Here is a 19,584-nt window from a genome sequence, read left to right on the forward strand (position 1 = left end):
TGACATGGATGAATTATATTATTTTTATCAAGATGAATGTCAATATCAATATTATAAATTGAAACTATAGTTTTCCTCTGTACACAGTCTCATGGGTGTTTTATAAAAAAAATATTTAAATGAGGGTTATTCCAGATTGAAAAAAAAAATTGAGTGTAGTGGGAAGCACTAGGTATATTAAATACACATATTAGAATGAAGGCTCAATAAGCTGTATCTAATGAGTACAATATATTATGTTTAATGCAAAATTAAAAGTGTTTCATTAAGAAGTGGGTTTTTCAGCAATTTGACCTTTTGTTATGGAAAACATCATAAATGCACAATACCCAATTACATGGAATGATATCTTGGTTCAAATAACAATACATGGACAATGTGGTTCAGAACAATTTTCACAATATACAATTATACATGTAAACACACTTTGGTTAGTTATAAAATTGTTTGGCTGTTTCCCCATTCAATGTACTTAATAACAAAGTTGAACTAGCTGTCAGTTAACTGGGAGTACTCACAGATCTGTACCTAGTGTCTTTTTGTTGTTGGGATGTACAAGTACCTGTCCATGCCATGTCCACTTGTATTTTTTATCTATTTGATGAGTTAAGCCTTTTTCAACTGATTTTTATAGTTCATTCTTATGTTGTACTGTTATACCACTGTCCCAGGTTGGGGAAGGGTTGGGATCCTGCTAACATGTTTAACCCCCCCTCCCCCCACATTCTGTATGTATGTGCCTGTCCCAAGTCAGGGGCCTGTAATTCCGTGGTTGTCGTTTGTTTATGTGTTACATGTTTGTTTTCTGTTCCTTTATTGTACATAAATAAGGCTGTTTTCTCGTTTGAATTGTTTTACATTGTCCTTTCCGGGCCTTTTATAGCTGACTATGGGGTATGGGCTTTGCTCATTATTGAAGGCCATACGGTGACTTATAGTTGTTAATTTCTGTGCCATTTTGGTCTCTTGTGCAGAATTGTCTCATTGGCAATCATACCGCATCTTCTTTTTTTATATTAATAACAAAGTACGAACCAAGTTAGAGCACTTACACAAGATTCTGTAGACAAGATTTCACCAGGTTAATCTCTACATCAGCCTCACCAGCTATCTTAGCCACATGCTTAAAACCATCAATATAAGAAAGAATCTGAAAAATAAAATATTTACTCCGATTCTCTCATTTAAAACCTCCTATTACTGTAGAATTAAATGTTTTAGTGCAGAAATGATTTATAACACCTTTCTTAAACCTTTTATTGAAAAATTAAAAATTTATTCAGAAACTTAGATCAAACTTTTCCAGGCAAAGTTTATCATTTTGCCTAGTTTCTTTTGAAACCTATTCTGCGATCAAACTCTAAAATTGAGAATGGAAATGAGGAATGTGTCAAAGAGACAACAATTCGACCAAACAGCAGACAACAGTTGAAAGTCACCAATGGGTTTTCAAAGCAATGAGAAACTCCAGCACCCCGAGGTGTGCTTCTGATGTCTTTCAAACTGAGTTTTACTGTGCATATTGCTGTGTGTGTGTTTATACTACATTGTCTAAAGGTAAAGGGGGAGGGTTGAGATATCACAAAACATGTTTGACCCGGACATATTTTTGTGCCTGTCCTTGCAGGAGACTCTGACCTTCGTAAGGCTTGTATGTTTATTTAATTTTGGTTTATTTATATTTTTCAAAAATTAGTGGGACATATTTTTTTTCTGAACTGTGCACATTTTTGTTAAGGGCATACTATACAGTTTTGACCCTGTATTTACAGTTTGATGAAAATTTCCATATAGGCTAGTTTTTGCCTGCTTAAATCAAATATGTAATAAAACATATACCTTCATGTGCTACTTTTTGAGTTAAATGAGGTCGAAATTTTGTATATTTGCTCAAAATTCGGATTTGTGTCCGTATTTTCCCTTTCGAAAGAAAGCCATAACTTTTTTGTTTTAAAAGATAAACACAAACTGTTTTTTGTTAGATAATTTGCAATTTTTGTATTTTATAAGTATCCTAAAAAAATATGCATTTTTTTTTCAGAAATAACTCATATTTATCAAATGATCATGAATTAAGAAATAAATCGTATATTTTAGCTGTATATTTATCAAAATTAAAAAAATTCCTCTATTTACAGTTTTATAAAATTTGGTCGACATAATCTCCCTGCAAAATGAAACAAAATGTTGTTTTTAAAAATAGGGGTCCATGCACTCGTTTTCAAATTAAATCAGTTTGAATGATAAAAAATAGTCGAAAAATGCTTCTTTTCCCGATATGACATAGTTTGACGTCGCGAAAATAACATTTTATGTTAGCAACGTCATTACCTCCCCTGTAACTGTATCGTATGCCCTTAAGGAGCCAGCTGAAGCATGCCTACAAGTGTGGAATATTCTCTCTGTGTTGAAGACCCATTGGTGACCTTGGGCTATTTTCTGCTCTTTTGTCTGGTTGTTGTTGTTTCTGAGACTTCCAATCTTAATTTTATCTTTTGCATAATTTAGAATTTTTAATATGTGTATTATTTCGGTTTTCTTGTCAATTTGATGCTCATTAGGAATCATATTCTACTTTTTTAATTCTTTCTGAAAATACCTGTTGCGTTGTTAAATCCCAGTGACCTAATTTTAAATTCTGTTTTTCTTTTAAGAAAACAGGCACATCTTGGTCCTGAACAGGAGGTGGGTCGTAGATCTTAGGTGCAACCTTCAAGTGAACTGTACAACTTTCACCTAAAATACAGAATACATATCCCTACATGACAAAGAACCAATAAATATAAGATCAATGGCAACAAAATAATTTTAGAAGAGAAAAAAACAGGAGAGTTCACAAAATACATTTCTATTTTTTGTCCACTTGGATTCATAAAGGATGTAATGCTATAATGTTTATTATTGCTATTTTACAATATTTTCCTTTGATCTTGTCGTCTGATAATTTCCTTTCTCATCGAAGTTGAGTGATATGAATCCGCATACACTTATTTGTCACATTATTTGCAATATAAAGAACCTGGCAACAATTTCTGAATTTATAGAAGTTTGTTAAAATGTTGATGTTTTGTGTAGTGCTTGAATTATCTTTTTTTGTAGTTCAGTTCTCATATTTACAACTTCATAGGATTGGCAAGAAGATAGTAGAAAGTAAAATTACAACTAGAGGCTCTAAAGAGCCTGTGTCGCTCACCTTGGTCTATGTGAATATTAAACAAAGGAAGCAGATGGATTCATGAAAAAACTGTGTTTTGGTAATGGTGATGTGTTTGTACATCTTACCTTACTGAACATTATTGCTGCTTACAATTATCTCTATCTATAATGAACTTGCCCCAGTAGTTTCAGTGGAAAATGTTAGTAAAATTTTTTAAATTTTATGAAAATTGTTAAAAATTGACTATAAAGGACAATAATTCCTTAGGGGGTCAATTGACCATTTCGGTCATGTTGACTTATTTGTAAATCTTACTTTGCTGAACATTATTGCTGTTAACAGTTTATCTCTATCTATAGTAATTTTCAAGATAATAACCAATTACCAATAAAATTACCAATTCAGGGGCAGCAACCCAACAACGGGTTGTCTGATTTATCTGAAAATTTTAGAGCAGATAGATCTTGACCTGATAAACGATTTTACCCCCATGTCAGATTGCTCTAAATTCTTTGGTTTTTGAGTTATCAGCCAAAAACTGCATTTTACCCCTATGTTCTATTTTTAGCCGTGGCAGCCATCTTGGTTGGATGGCCAGGTCACCAGACACATTTTTTAAAACTAAATACCCAAAAGAAGATTGTGGCCAAGTTTGGATTAATTTGGCCCAGTAGTTTCAGAGTAGAAGATTTTTGTAAAAGATTACTAAAATTTACGAAAAAATGATTAAAAATTTACTATAAAGGGCAATGTTGACTTATTTGTAAATCTTACTTTGCTGAACATTATTGCTGTTTACAGTTTATCTCTACCTATAATAATATTCAAGATAATAACCAAAAACAGTAAAATTTCCTTAAAATTACCAATTCAGGGGCAGAAACCCAACAACGGGTTGTCCGGTTCATCTGAAAATTTCAGGGCAGATAGATCTTGACCTGATAAACAATTTGACCCACTGTTAGATTTGCTCTAAATGCTTTGGTTTTTGAGTTATAAGCCGAAAACTGCATTTTACCCCTATGTTCTATTTTTAGCCATGGCGGCCATCTTGGTTTATTGGCCGGGTCAACGGACACATTTTTTAAACTAGATACCCCAATGATGATTGTGGCCAAGTTTGGATTAATTTGGCCCAGTAGTTTCAGAGGAGAAGATTTTTGTAAAAGTTAACGACGACGGACGACAGACGATGGACGCAAAGTGATGGGAAAAGCTCAATTGGCCCTTTGGGCCAGGTGAGCTAAAAATACTGAACTCCACGGAAAAGTCCTTAATCAAATGGTAAAATCAAATGATAAAACACATCAAACGAATGGACAACAACTGTCACATTCTTGACTTGGTAAAGGCATTTTCAAATGTAGAAAATGGTGGATTGAACCTGGTTTTATAGCGCTTAACCTCTCACTTGTATGACAGTGGCATCAAATTTCATTATATTTACAACAAATCGATGTGTGAACAAAACAGACATAATAGGGAAAAAAAGTAGGAGACTACCAGATATGAAAAGGTAAAACCCATTTTACACGACGCATTGCTGTGGACCTGCTTTCCAAACATAAAGAACAGGCAATTATATAACATAATAATTCAAAAATGTGCAAAATAAAACATACCCATCCTTATACTACAGTAACCATATTTATTAAGCTGGTGCATTAGAGTTCCCAGGAACTGAAGGATGTTTTCCCTGTTGTGTTCCTGTGAGAGGGCTTCATTCTCAGACTAAAAAATAAACACAAACTATATAATAATAAAAAATAATTGTTTTTACAAAGAAGCAGTAGTTCCTTTTAAAATATATCATTTCAATTGCTTAAGTAAAACATACATAGCATTAACATTTTAATTTGAACTAATCAAGCTTGATCAAACATAGATAAAAAAAAAATGTAAGAAAAACAAGAATGTGTCCATAGTACACGGATCCCACTATCATGTTCAGTTGACCGTGAAGTCGGGTCAAAACTCTTTTTATCATAAAAATTAGAAAGATCATATCATAAGGAACAGGTTGATAGGACTTCAACTTCATCAAAAACTACCTTGACCAAAATCTTTAACCTGAAACGGGACAGACGGACAGACAAATGGACGAACAACGAACGGACACACAGACCAGAAAATATAATGCCCATAAATGGGGTATAATTACCAATTCATTTTCTCTTAACATGCAGCTGAGTGAAAATTGTTCTTAATATACTTACTATTTGGCAAACATATTGGAGAAAAATGAAGAACTATCATTAAACATACAGTTGAGTAAAGTTTGGTTCAGTTAAGATTTTTGTATAAATGTATATGACTGAAAAAATATTCTGTACTGAACAGGTATGATATATTATGGGATTTGCATATACATCTTGATAAATAAATAGAGAATAATACATGGCAAAATCCGTATCATATGTCGTATCATCCCGAGACATCAATATCAGCCCAAGGGCCTTTAGGCCCGAGGGATGATATTGGTCGAGGGTGATACGGCATGTGATACGGATTTTGCCATGTATTATACCCTTTATCATATATTTCAACAGAAGAGTATTATATTATATGAACTGTTTTCTGATCCATAGCACTGGGTTACCTTCAGTTCTACTTTTGTCTTGTTTCAAAGGCCTTAAACGAACTGCTCAATTACTTATCCGAAGCACCTGTGTTTACCTTACAATTTGCGTGCTGTTGTTTTAAAAATATTTTGTTTATTATTGTATTAATTCAATGTTGTGTGTTTTGTATTTTTCATAGTTGCATTTAGTGTGCCAAAAAATATGAAAACTTGACGTTCGTGACGTCACATACAATGTGAAAATAGTTATCAAAAGTACCAGGATTATAATTTTATACGCCAGACGCGCGTTTCGTCTACATAAGACTCATCAGTGACGCTCAGATCAAAATGTGAACACTCGACGTTCGTGACGTCACATACCAAACAATGACGTCATTCAAAAAATTTACCTATTTTGAGAAAAAAAATTCTTAAGCAAAAAAAAACCAAAACTGACTATGTAAAAAAAAAAAAAAAAAAAAAAAAAAAGTAGGGGTGTGATAAAGGGTATGCGATAAAGGGTAGGGGTGTGATAAAGGGTATGCGATAAAGGGTGCGCATCAAAGTTGCGCGATATGGATTAAACAGCAGGCTATTTATCACATATGCAAAACTACTGTATTTACTACTAAACATATGATAAATACCATTAGTATCTACAATTGATTAATACATGCCCTAGTGTAACTTAAAAAAAAAGATGGAAACATATTTACACATTATTGTCTTTATGGGATATGATTAATCTGGTGTGGTCTATCAAAAATGAATTTCAACTCTAACACTTGACTTTCAACAAATATTACATTTAATTTCTTTATTTTAAATGTACAGTAAAAATTATGTCAAGTTTTTCTTATCAAACAAAAATATCTAAATCATTTAAATTGACAACAAATAATAAATATTTAAATGCCTCTATATAGGTACAATTATCAATAAATACCACAACAACAGGTTTATTTGAATGCATATAATCGACTGAATATGAGATTTTAAACCCATATAACCTGGATCAATAATAGCTATATATAGACAAGTTCTAATAAACTTCCTGAATGACTGACATCTTAGGAAATGAAGGACTGTTATTAACAAACATTTTTGTAAAGAAAAAAGGTATGTTATACCACATCTCCTTATATTTAATAATGTATTCAAGAGAGAACATATTATTTTTAGTATTACATGGTCAACTTCACGTGAAGGCAAGCAATCCTACCAAGAATACATGCTTTCTGTCAAATGGTCTCGAAAGTGTTGAATTCACAAGTACTCTAAAAACTAGTCAAAGTCCTCTAACTGCTTTAGAATGGTTGAATAAAAATGTTGGTACACTATGGTCAACAATCATGCATACATGTAGTGTGAGCGCTTTCTCTATAATGGATTCAGAGGATTTAGGTTTAAAAGGTGTCATTGTTCAAATACTGAATTTTTTTTTGTCAAAGTCCCATAAAATTATCAAATGAACTCAACAATATGACATGGACAGGAGAATATGACAAAACAAGAATGTGTCCATAGTACATGGATGCCTCATCCGCACTATCATTTTCTATGTTCACTAGACCGTGAAAATGGGGTAAAATCTCTAATTTGGCATTAAAATTAAAAAGATCATATCATAGGGATCATGTGTACTAAGTTTCAAATTGATTGGACTTCAACTTCATCAAAAACTACCTAGACCAAAAACTTTAACCTGAAGCGGGATAGACGTATGGACAAACGGAAGGACGAACGAATGGAGGCACAGACCAGAAAACCTAATGCCCATAAATTGGACATAAAAATCAAATAGTCCTTCCATGTATGAAAGTTTTGTGTCAAACAGTCTCGCATGGGCCTCATTGAATAAAGGTAAAGGTAGTTCAGGTAACTCCTTTTTAAATATTCATGAAGAAAAGTGATATCCAGTCAGTGACTGTATATGACATAGAAATATACAGTAAACGCATTTTGACTGCTCTTATAGAACGCGTGCAGTATAAATTAAAATACAAGCAACAGTGATTTTTCTACACTTGTCTGCATTCTATGAATATCAACAGTAATGGAAAAAAACACTTTCACAGAATCACATAAAAACATATCTTATATATTTTGTAGTGGCTATTTTGAATCAAGATGGCATTTTCCCAATCTATCAGACGAGCTCAAATACCTAAACCATGTGAGTTGTGTGAAACTGACACAAACATTAAATGGAAATGTGTACAATGCAATACACTAATGTGCGATAAATGTAAGAAAATTCATTTAAAGTTCAAACCTCGATCACACATGACATTGTTGATGTGAAAAGTTCAGAGGCTAAAACAGAAATTGAACACTTAATTATTACTGATAACATTCCCTGTCAGATTCACAAGAAGAAGTTGAACTGCATGTTTTGTAGAACATGTGACCAGTTAGTCTGTCCAGAGTGTATAACTGCTTCCCATAAAAAACACGACCTAGATTCAATTGATACAGTGTGCAATGAAAAAAGAGAAAAACTGAAAGAAATAGAATCTAAATTTTCTGAAAAATTCACACTTTGTGAAATAGAAGACAGTAAAGTTAAGGATTTTAAAACAAAATATGAGCAATTTTCTGCTGAATCTGCTCAGAAAATCAATCAACAAGAACAGCTTATCAAAGATGAAGTCAATAAATATGCTAAAGATTTTAGAGAACAACAGGAAAGTGAAAAGCAAAGAATAACAAAATCTATTACAGAAAAAGAGAAGCATACAGAAGAAGTGAAGAAAACTTTACTTAAAAAGCAAAGCAATATAAAAGAAGTTTTAGAATCAAACCAAGCAGCTCAAGTGTTCAGTGCTTTTCAAGAATTCAGTGAAAAAGAAATTCCCGATTCATCCATCAAGACATTTCCTGAGGAAACAAAGGATTTCATTCCTACAAAAGGAAGTTTAATGACCGTTAAAAACTTATTTGGATCTCTTCAGAAAACAAAGCTACCTAAGGGATTGCCACAAGTGCAGTTAGATGTTATCAAGAGTTATACTACAGATGTTAAAATGGTGGAAAGAATATTAATACAGGATGACAAGACAGCTTGGATTTCTAATGATCTTATGCCTACTCTTCGTAAAATACAAATTGATGACACTATCACAACTGTTCAAAATATTCCAGTTAACATTTATGACATGTCAGTGACAGAAAATAATGATATTCTCCTGTCTTTGAATAACAGTACTGATGTTAGTCTGTTAACAAAAAAGACAGGAGAAATCACACATTTCCTGTCTGTATCACCATTGGTGTCAGGTGGTATACATGTCACTAAACATAATGACATTATACTGGGTGTAATTAAGGGTGGTACAGACAAAAGCTGTAGGAAAGTTATAATCTTTGGGATGAATGGAAAACAAAAACAATCATATGAGTATGATAAACATAAAAATAGATTATTTACTCTCCCTGCTAGAATTACATCTAATATAAACAATGACATACTGGTTATAGATAGAACATCTAATACTAATGGAAGGGTGGTGGTTCTGGACAGGGAGGGGGAGGTCAAGTGGACCTATCAGGGGCATCCTCAGGGCAGTGTAGGGAATGACACATTCAACCCTTATGATATAGTGACAACATCAGTAGGTCTGGTTATAGTGACTGATTTTTTCAACCATGCCTTACATGTCCTGTCAGGGGAGGGAGATTTACTAACATATAAAGTTATGAAGGATCAGGGAATTACATATCCAGTGTCATTGGATATTGATTACAAGGGACAATTATGGGTGGGATGTCATAATGGGTGTATAAGAAATGCATACGCCGAGCTACATGTCGTGAAAATGTCTTTTTAATTCAAGAAATTATTTTTTTAACATAAATAATATTCCAAAATCTGTCTTAACAATTTTAATAAGACTCATATATGCATAAAAAGGCCTAAGGGACTTGCAAAAATATATGTTCCTATGTTAGAAGTATGCTTTTACTGAAAACTATAGTGAAATGAATGAATGCAAAATGAAGTGTAGTAGTGACTGAGTTGAACAATCATCCTGTTAGAGGATGGAGATCTACTAACAAATAATGTTATGAAGAATCAGGCGATTATAGTAATTAATTCAAAATGAACATTGGTACCAGTTAATTGACAGTTATGGGTAGAGTCACTTGAGTGTGATTCTTGTAGTTATGATACAATGCTGCAGGCATGTATGCCATTCATCATGTTCATGTAGTGTCTTTTTAATTAAAATCTAATTACAGTGAGATGCTTATAGGTGTTACTGTAAAATTTTACCTATAGCTCAACCTGTTTTTAAAATTGTCAACAAAATAGGGACATTTAAATTGACCAGTTGGTATTGTTAGATTTAAAATATACCTTGATTCTACCTGTACAGATTTTTATTCACCTAACCCAAAGTTTCAGCATGCTTTTTTCCTGAAGATTTTCTTACCTATAGTGCCTAACAAGATTTTGTGAGGTAGACGAAATTGACTTTAAAACGATCGTATTGACTTTTGATGTCCAGAAATAGGCAGATCGGACATATTTTGACTTTATTTACTTACTTCTTAAGTTTGTGATTAATTGTAATAACAGTGACTTGACTGTTAGTGTTGCTATTCACCAATTACAACTCATTCAAAATTTTGACCCAATTGCAATTTGTTTTATTAAATCAAATTGTTCAACTGGTCAAAATTTTGAACAAACTGTTCAGCCAAAATGTGAAAGTGCAAAGTGATAAAATAAATCATACTTACAATCCTATAAGTCTGTAACTCCACTGTATTGATGTAATTCCTAAATCAGTCTATCAATCTGTATAGTTATATTACAGCCATTACCATACTAAAGGTGAACTGTTTTATTTTGAATTGCTATAAAAATGTCAAAACTAAGCTTTTATAGAGTTTTTCTTTCGAAAAGTATTCTATATTTATACGAATCACACATTATGTGAATAAAAACATTTCATATTCAGTAAAATATGTATGAAATAACAATATGCTTCCTTGGGGAGATAACCTAAAATACTATTCTTTTGAATAAAGACTTTTTGAAACCAAAAAGCGATTATCTCCCCTTCCTACAAACATATTGCAATTTCAAATATTTTACTGAATATGAAATGTTTTTATTCACATAATGTGTGATTCTTATAAATATAGAATACTTTTCGAAAGAAAAACTCTATAAAAGCTTAGTTTTGACATTTTTATAGCAATTCAAAATAAAACAGTTCACCTTTAGTATGGTAATGGCTGTAATATACCTATACAGATTGATAGACTATTTAGGAATTACATCAATACAGTGGAGTGACAGACATATAGGATTGTAAGTATGATTTATTTTATCACTTTGCACTTTCACATTTTGGCTGAACAGTTTGTTCAAATTTTTGACCAGTTGAACAATTTGATTTAATAAAACAAATTGCAATTGGGTCAAAATTTTGAATGAGTTGCAATTGGTGAATAGCAACACTAACAGTCAAGTCACTGTAACATATTCCAATGAGACTGAAAAATGCTTTTTTTTTTGTTATGATAAATAATAATTTTACCTGCCGTAGTCGTGCGTAAAATATATTTCGGCATTTCTCTTAAGAAATGACTTGTTTAATGGAACAAAACGTCTTATTTGTAAACTTTCTCTTTTATCTCCACAATAGGCTTTTAAAAAATAATCTTTCAACTGTGTATTCAGAAAATTTTGTGAAAATAGAAGAAGTGGCAATTCTTACCTTTCATACCTTAACTTTCATTGATAAAACATAATATTGACTCGTCCAGTGTCCAGTTTGAAGGTCATTTTAGTTACCGTACACATTCATGCATGTTCTAATTAATCAATAGTCATGTATGAAAAGCATAAACAAGTTTGTAGGTAAACTAATAACAACTTAATCCAATCAAATTGCCTACGATTCAATAACAATGACCAGTCCACATCATAAAAATGTATAGGGGTAAACTGGGTAGGGAGAAAATGTCAGATATTTTAAGTTCATTATTTTGCAACAACGAATAAAAATTTGTTAACCAATAGATTTGCTATAATTTCATAAACATGTCATTCTGTATTGGTATAGTTTTTGGATCTTTTATTTGCGTATTTAAGGCTGTAAAAAGTTTGGCCTTCAAAAGTCAACATAATCATTGACTTTATACAGAAAATTCACCTTTTTAAAACATTGAATGTATCACGAATAATACGCGACAACAAAGTAAAATCATTTCTTAAAACACTGCAAAAAAAATCATTCTGATTGATACAGTGGTATTGTCATAAATTGCGCTGGAGTGAACAGTGGTACAGCAAATGTCGAATTCCCTCACACAATGTTATCACACACTATAGGATTATTCTATTAAAAATTGATAGGGAAGAAAATAGTTTTGGTTTTCATTGTTTTAAATCCCTGATATATATGATTTATCTATTTTTGACCTAAAATTCTAAATTAGTAAAAGATTAAAATAAATATGAATTAATTTGTTTGAAAATTTAAACTGTTTTTACACCAAAATGCTTCTTTAAAATTCTAACCCTTATACATAGTATTGTCCAGCTGCCAGTGAAACAAGAAATAGCTGCTCAGGTGTTTACAGTTTAAATTTTCAGAGGGATATGTTGTTCTTTTCTTCACATGACCCTTCAAGATTCTCATTTTGGATTATTATTTGCAATATTTTAAATCTTTTGGTGTCTTTATGTGTACAATATTGGATTTATTTTATTTGAATTCACTACTCAGACTTTTTATAGCAATTTTGCTTCTTAAAATGTGATGTGTTTCTTTCAAGATTTTATTGTCATGAAGGACATCAAGGAGGAAATAATTCATTCAAACCGTTTTGTGGGGCTTACATATGATGTTTTACATGTAAAATTCAAAATAATTTTGGAGTATACCTTGATGTGTTTTTTATTTGAAATCTATTTTAATATTAGTGGGAGTTTTGTGCATAAAATGCTGTGTTCACTAAAGGAAATTCAATTTTTCATACGATGGGATTTAGTTATGTTAAAGATTTAAAAATTTCAAAACTGGAATTCAAGTAGGAGATATAGTGTGTGTTCATCCAACATGTTTCTGTGGCTTTAAATGTGATTTTTGAAATATTCATTATTAATTTTGGGATTTATTACATATTTAAGATGATTCCCTATTTAAATGGGATCTTGGAAATGAAATAAAATGTTGAAGTAATGCAGTGGATATAGTCTAATCTAGTGATAAAGTGAAAAATATTCTAAAATATTCCTAACATGAGGAAATGTTTTAAGTGAATGTGAAATTGTTAATAGTCATTATAAAATTCTGAATCAAATATTGTTTGTTTTGGAAATTTATTATAGGAAATGAAATAAAATGTTTACTGTGGATATATTAAAATCAGGTGATATACAGTAAAAATATAAATAAAATTTTACAAAATATAAGTGAGGATAACTATTTGGAATATAGTAATGGAAATGATTCTGAATTATGTATAGATTCTGCACCTGTTAAATTAGGATGTATATATCATTGGAAGTTAATCAGAATTCATACTATGGATTTAGAAAAAAATCTAGTGAAGTAGTGAAAAATGAATAAAATTGGGAATTATTTAAAATCTTTGGAATTCTGGATGAGATGTCAAATATTAGTGTAAAAAAATAAATGAAATTGTTTATTCAAATATGATTTTGAGGTTTCATTAAAGTGAGTGAAATATTACGACTGGATTATTTGGGGTATTAAACACTGCTAGTAGTGGCTATGCAAACATTTAGATGAAATGTAGTGCATTTTAGGTCATGCAATTTTGAATTAACTGCAAGAAAATAAAATATATGATAAAGTCATTCTTGTTTGGCTTGATCACTCATAAGATTTTGAATGACAGTAAAATAAAAATCTCTCAATAGAATAATCCTAGGTAAAAAAAAGTTCAGGAAAAAAGCATGCTGAAACTTTTGGTTAGGTGAATAAATTTTTTTACAGGTAGCATCAAGGTAGATTTAAATCTAACAATTGTCAATTGATGCCATGTAAGAAAGTGACGTTATCCAATCAAAATGAACGTTACAAACGTTGTTGCATTAGAATTGTCAATTGATGCCATGTAAGAAAGTGACGTTATCCAATCAAAATGAACGTTACAAACGTTGTTGCATTAGAATTGTCAATTGATGCCATGTAAGAAAGTGACGTTATCCAATCAAAATGAACGTTACAAACGTTGTTGCATTAGAATTGTCAATTGATGCCATGTAAGAAAGTGACGTTATCCAATCAAAATGAACGTTACAAACGTTGTTGCATTAGAATTGGTATTCTAATGCAACAACGTTTGTAACGTTCATTTTGATTGGATAACGTCACTTTCTTACATGGCATCAATTGACAATTGATGCTATGGGACGTACGCGCAGGCGCAGACGGCATATGACAGATTCTAAATACATGTTTTAACGTTATTTTCTGTCAGTTTCATTAGAATGGAGATAACAATATTGTATTTTAAGCTCCGACGGCATCAATTGGGGATTTGATGGTCGCAAATACCCGTTTACTGTCTCCGCTAACGCGTCGCCAGTAAACTTAATTTGCGACCATCAAATCCCCAATTGATGCCGTCGGAGCTTAAAATACAATACAGTTATCTCCTAACTGGTCAATTTAAATGTCCCTATTGTGTTGACAATTTTAAAAACAGGTTGAGCTATAGGTAAAATTTTACAGTAACACCTATAAGCATCTCACTGTAATTTAAAAATTTTAATACTTTTGTAATGTATTTATGTTTATATACCAGAAGGATTTTAAGTATGTTCAAATACATAATTATACATTAGCTCTAAAAAAAAATTATGAAGATGTATGAATTAGATGTGAAATCACTCATTAATTAGTTCACAAACCAATAATACAAGCTTACCTAATATTTCACAATATGTCATGATTATAATTTACTATCCCTCGGTGTTTTTATCAAAATATTCAAGTCAAATCACAACTCTTACTGGGAACATTTTAATTATCCATGCAACAAGTTATCCAAGAATTTATTAAAGTGGACATTAGTACCGATCAGCAATTAATTCTTGATGCAAACAAGTAAAAAAAAAAGCTGGCACTGCTAACTGATGCTCCCTTAACTTCATATTATTGAGAAAAAAAATTGAAAACTATTTCAAAATATTTCAGGAACAAAAACATGTACTAAAACATGTCTAGATGTAAACTTGTCCAAAACAAAAGTTTTAATTTTTAACAAGCCTGGAAAATTTTTGAAGGAATCATTTTATTTAGATAAAGAGGCTATAGAATGTGTTAATAAATGTAAATATTTAGGGATAGTCTTTACTTCTAGTGGTCTTTTTCAACAGGGGAAAGAAGAGCTATTTAAAAAATCCTTAAAGGCAAAATTTAAATTACAAAAATCCATGTCAGCTTGTAATCCAAGTATTGATACTGCAATTCATTTATATGATCACACAATAAAACCAATTTTATTATATTGTAGTGAAATTTGGGGTTCATTTAAAATTAACTCTGCTGCTTGCAAGAAAAAAAGTGATTATCTATTCGAATTAATCTACATAAATGATTATTTGGAAAAATCACATTTCAGATATTTAAAGTATATTGTTGGTGTAAATAAGAAAGCCTCAAATTAAGCAGTGTTATCAGAGGTTGCAAGGTTTCCTCTTTATTTTTCTGTCATTATATCTATGGTAAAATATGTACACAGGCTTAACAAGTTGGGCAAAGGGTTACTTTATGATGCTTATGTTTGTAATAAAATTTTAGATGCAGAAAACATTAATTGTTGGTATTCATCTATGAAATATGTACTTCAATCACTTGATATACAAAATTTAGATACAAAGCTCAATAAATTAATTAAATTTGTAAAAGGTAAACTTTGTAATAGTTTTAAAACATTTTGGTTGGTCAAAAGATCTGAAACCTTATCACAAGGTAATAGTAAATTAGAAAATAATTTCAACCTCAAGACTGACTTTGTAAAGGAGGCTTATTTATCAATTAAAGATTTTAGTATAAGAAGAGCTATATGTAAAATGAGAATAAGTGCTCATGATCTTAGAATTGAGAAAGATAGATATAGTAAAAAATACATAGAGAGAACTCAACGTCTATGTCATCACTGCTTATCACATGGATCAAATTCTATTGAAGATGAGACCCATTTTACAGTAAATTGTCCATTATATGATGAACAGAGGAAATTATTATTTAATAAAGTTATCACTTTTTGTACTAATTTTAAAGAACTACCTATTAGTAATGATAAGAAATATTTCTGGCTTTTCACAAATGAGCATTTACCAACTCTCATGTGCCTAGGAAATTACATTATTAAAGGTTTAGAAATAAGATCCAGATGTAAACAAAATATATGAAATAATATAATATTTTATTGTAATAAGATTTAATATAATAGTTATATAAAACACATGTTGTGTTAGGCTCTGATCCTGTCCATAACGTTATAGTATGGTATTAGTTTTCTGTTTTGCTTTTTCCAATCATATTGTGTTGTAAAATGATGCCCTTTATGAGTTCTTAATTAGATTAATAAAATTCTTATCTTATCTTATCTTATGTGTACTATTGTTGCAGATTTTTCACCTGCATAAATGTGTTACAGTTCATAGTGGGGTACAATCTGAATCCATTTGTCCAAATCTTTAGTTCTTCTATATTTTGTAAAAGGGAGGTGGAAGATACCAAAGGAACATTCAAACTCATAAGTCCAAAATAAACTAACAAGGTCAGTAACACATACAGTAAACTTGTTTATATTCTCCATTTGTATCAGTTTGATTCCAAGCTATGGATAATCAAGACACTATCCAAAAATTATTTTTCCAATATTTTTCTATTTTTGGTAACAGTAACTTTGACCATTGACCTCAGGGGCGGATCCAGCCATTTTAAAAAGGAGGGTTTCTAACCCAGGACAAAAGGGGGTTTCCAATTACATGTCCCCATTCAAATGCATTGATCGTCCAAAAAAAAAGGGGGTTCCAACACCCGGAACCCCCCCCCCCTCTGGATCCGCGCCTGGACCTATTGACCCTTAAACCAATGGAATTATTCTCCTTCCCTTTATCTACCACCTGGATAAATTTCATTTAAAACAAGCAAAATGAGAAAAGGATACTCATGTTAGGATACTCCAGAAATCATTTGTTTCAGACACATGGAAAGAAGGACGCAATGACAAAGCTCTTACTACATTAGTACTATATGCTTGTGAAATTTTTAGATGAGCATAAAATTAAAAAGGACAACTTCTTCCATGGAAGCTGAATTCCCAAAATGAAGATTTAATGCCTTAAAATATTTGTGAAGTCATGCAATAATCTGTAATAAAAATCTGTTAATACAAATGCATACAAAAACTTTCATTGTTGATTTTTTCTTGCAAGTTTGATGTAACATTCTTCATACAGCAGTATACATGTAGTCAATTGTAAAAGTAAAGAAATGGGGTTCATGTGGTTATTTCTTAGCTTAAAATAGAAAACCTAGATTTTGTAATACCAAGATGATCTGATTTTTTTTTTCTACAGTAAAGTGCATTGCAGTGAATTCTTTATGCAACATTGTCATTGTCTCATGTTGACATTTTGTAGATCTCATCTTGCTGATCATTATTTCATATTCAAGTTTCTCTCTATCTGTTTTAGTTTTCAAGATGGTAATAGGCAAACATGGAATAACCTTTGTCTTTTCAGGGAAAAAACTACTACATATATAAGTCTTCTGACAGTTCTGACGATATGTACATGTACAATAGCTAAATCTGAACATTTTATTTGTTTTTCATCCTGCCAGACTTTCTCTATTTATAGCGGTTTTACCCTAATTCAAATGTTCTACTTTTAGCTATGTTGGCCATATTGGTTAAGAGGCAGGGTTATTGGGCACATCAATATTTATCAAAATCTACCAATATGATGAGTGTGGTAAAGTTTGGTTAAATTTGGCCAAGCAGTTTTTAGAGGTGATGATTTTTGTAAAAAAGACAAAGACGACGGGCGGTGAGTGCAAAGTGATGAGAAAAGCAAAATTGGTCCTTGGGCCATGTTAGCTATAAGTTCTTCTACCTCTATCTGCTTTAAATATGAAGCTAATTTCTTGACCACAGGTTCATACTTGGTGGTTTCTGTTTTGCTGTCCATGACGAAGAATAGGTTAAAAATGTAGGCATTTCTGGCATATTTTTGGTTTTCTATAATGACAGGGCAGCCAATGACTTTTTTCCCAAGTGTATTCCTGAAAAGAAAAAAAATAGCTACATTTTCATAAATGTAACTTGGTACAAGTTGGCTATTATATTTGTTATAATGTATTAATTCATATCATGTTGAAAATTGAGGTATTGTAATAGTGCTTTTTATCTGGGACTATTATACTAAACAGTATAATAGTCCCAGTTTTTATATAGAAAATTGGAAGAAGTTTTATAATTACTATGTATGCAAGATAAGTAGATATATACGAACTAAACTGTAATTATACTTCTTTTGTATTTATTGTTGATTTTTATTAGTAAGTTCTATTTTATCATTTTGAAGAATTCATGAATAGATATTTATAATTGTGTGTACATATTCAATGAGTTTTTAATCATGTAATGCATGATTATGCCTTTTTAGAAAAAAACACTTTCCTTCAGTATAACTGTTATAGCTTTTATTTGTATATACAGTGTCTCGTAAATCTTTATAGGCTAGGTATTGATCCTTTTTTTTATGATGTTAACGTTGTTATGTATTTTAATGTAGATCAATATGTGACACTTTAATAAACTATTATTTATCTTTATCTATACTTGTTGTTAGCTCATTCCACAGATTTCCAGGGGGAAAAATAAACAGTTACATATATATTTTTTCTTTAGAACTCCTTCTTTCTTCTATTATTTACATTTAAAGTATACTTTATGTTGATCGGGTAAAAATGTATGCTGTACTGTTCAATAAAGTAAGTTAAGTAATTCCTCCTTTGTTTAAAGAAAATTATTTTGTAAATAACTTCTTATTCAATTGAATTTTACTGTAAGTCATTTTTGAATCATTCTGAAATAGCAGTCTTGAATATTCAAATAGCTTGTGGCTGACTAGGACAATAAGAAACAACATAACTTTTTGTTCTTTCAAGAGATCTATTGTAAAAATAATGTAGGCTTATGATCCTATAAGATTTTTAATTCCATTTCATGGCTATGATGAAAGAGTGCCCTAAAATAATCAAAGATTTATGCATTTTTGTATTGTAGTGTATTAAATGGTTCATTTAGAAGATGAGAGCTATAATTTTTGAATTGCTAAAAATAAATATAAAATCTAACTTTTTAAATTATAGCTTCTTAATGTTTTTTTTCTTTACGTGCTCTTTTATTAAGGGGCTTGCTAAAGCCAGCTCACAGGTGCGAGATTTTCTCACTGTATTGAATAACGATCGATTGCCTTTGGCTGTTTTCTGCCTTTTGTTTAGGTTGTTGTCTCTTTGACACATTCTATATTTCCATTCTCAATTTTATTCCATGCTGTTATTAAATTAAAACCTAAAATACTCCATGAAATAATTTTATACTTTTAGCTAAAAAATATTTTTCATCAAGTAAAAAATGGAGATAAGACAGAGTCATGAGGAATATATATTGAATTATCTCCCTTTGGAAACTTGTTAACTAACAACATATTGTAAATTGATGATGACCTATACTTATCACGAGGGTCTTGCACAGTCTGTGACTTTACATATATTTTACTGAATATAACATGTCTTAATTCAGACTGATTCTCATGAATATATATATAGAATGAAAAATTAGTTCGGATATT

At 31.0% G+C, this 19,584-nt stretch overlaps 2 protein-coding genes across 4 annotated transcripts in view; one reads left to right on the forward strand and one right to left on the reverse strand.

Annotated features, from left to right (window-relative positions):
• The window catches only part of LOC139485354 (GATOR1 complex protein NPRL2-like), a 63,277-nt gene that overhangs the window by 27,655 nt on the left and 16,038 nt on the right, over positions 1 to 19,584 (reverse strand). For all 3 annotated transcript variants that reach the window (XM_071269785.1, XM_071269796.1, XM_071269777.1), the window contains exons 3-6: positions 17,842 to 18,010; positions 4,780 to 4,888; positions 2,600 to 2,736; positions 1,053 to 1,150 (exon numbers count right to left, since the gene is read on the reverse strand). In XM_071269785.1, coding sequence (XP_071125886.1) covers positions 1,053 to 1,150; positions 2,600 to 2,736; positions 4,780 to 4,888; positions 17,842 to 18,010 — 513 coding nt within the window. The remainder of the gene's footprint in view (positions 1 to 1,052; positions 1,151 to 2,599; positions 2,737 to 4,779; positions 4,889 to 17,841; positions 18,011 to 19,584) is intronic.
• Positions 6,748 to 9,959, forward strand: LOC139485345 (putative leucine-rich repeat-containing protein DDB_G0290503). Its single transcript, XM_071269766.1, has 2 exons — positions 6,748 to 6,839; positions 7,833 to 9,959. The coding sequence occupies exon 2, from the start codon at positions 8,111 to 8,113 to the stop codon at positions 9,548 to 9,550; it is 1,440 nt and encodes a 479-aa protein (XP_071125867.1). The 5' UTR covers positions 6,748 to 6,839; positions 7,833 to 8,110; the 3' UTR covers positions 9,551 to 9,959.

The sequence above is a fragment of the Mytilus edulis genome, chromosome 1, assembly GCF_963676685.1.
Source record: "Mytilus edulis chromosome 1, xbMytEdul2.2, whole genome shotgun sequence".
NCBI lineage: Eukaryota > Metazoa > Mollusca > Bivalvia > Mytilida > Mytilidae > Mytilus > Mytilus edulis.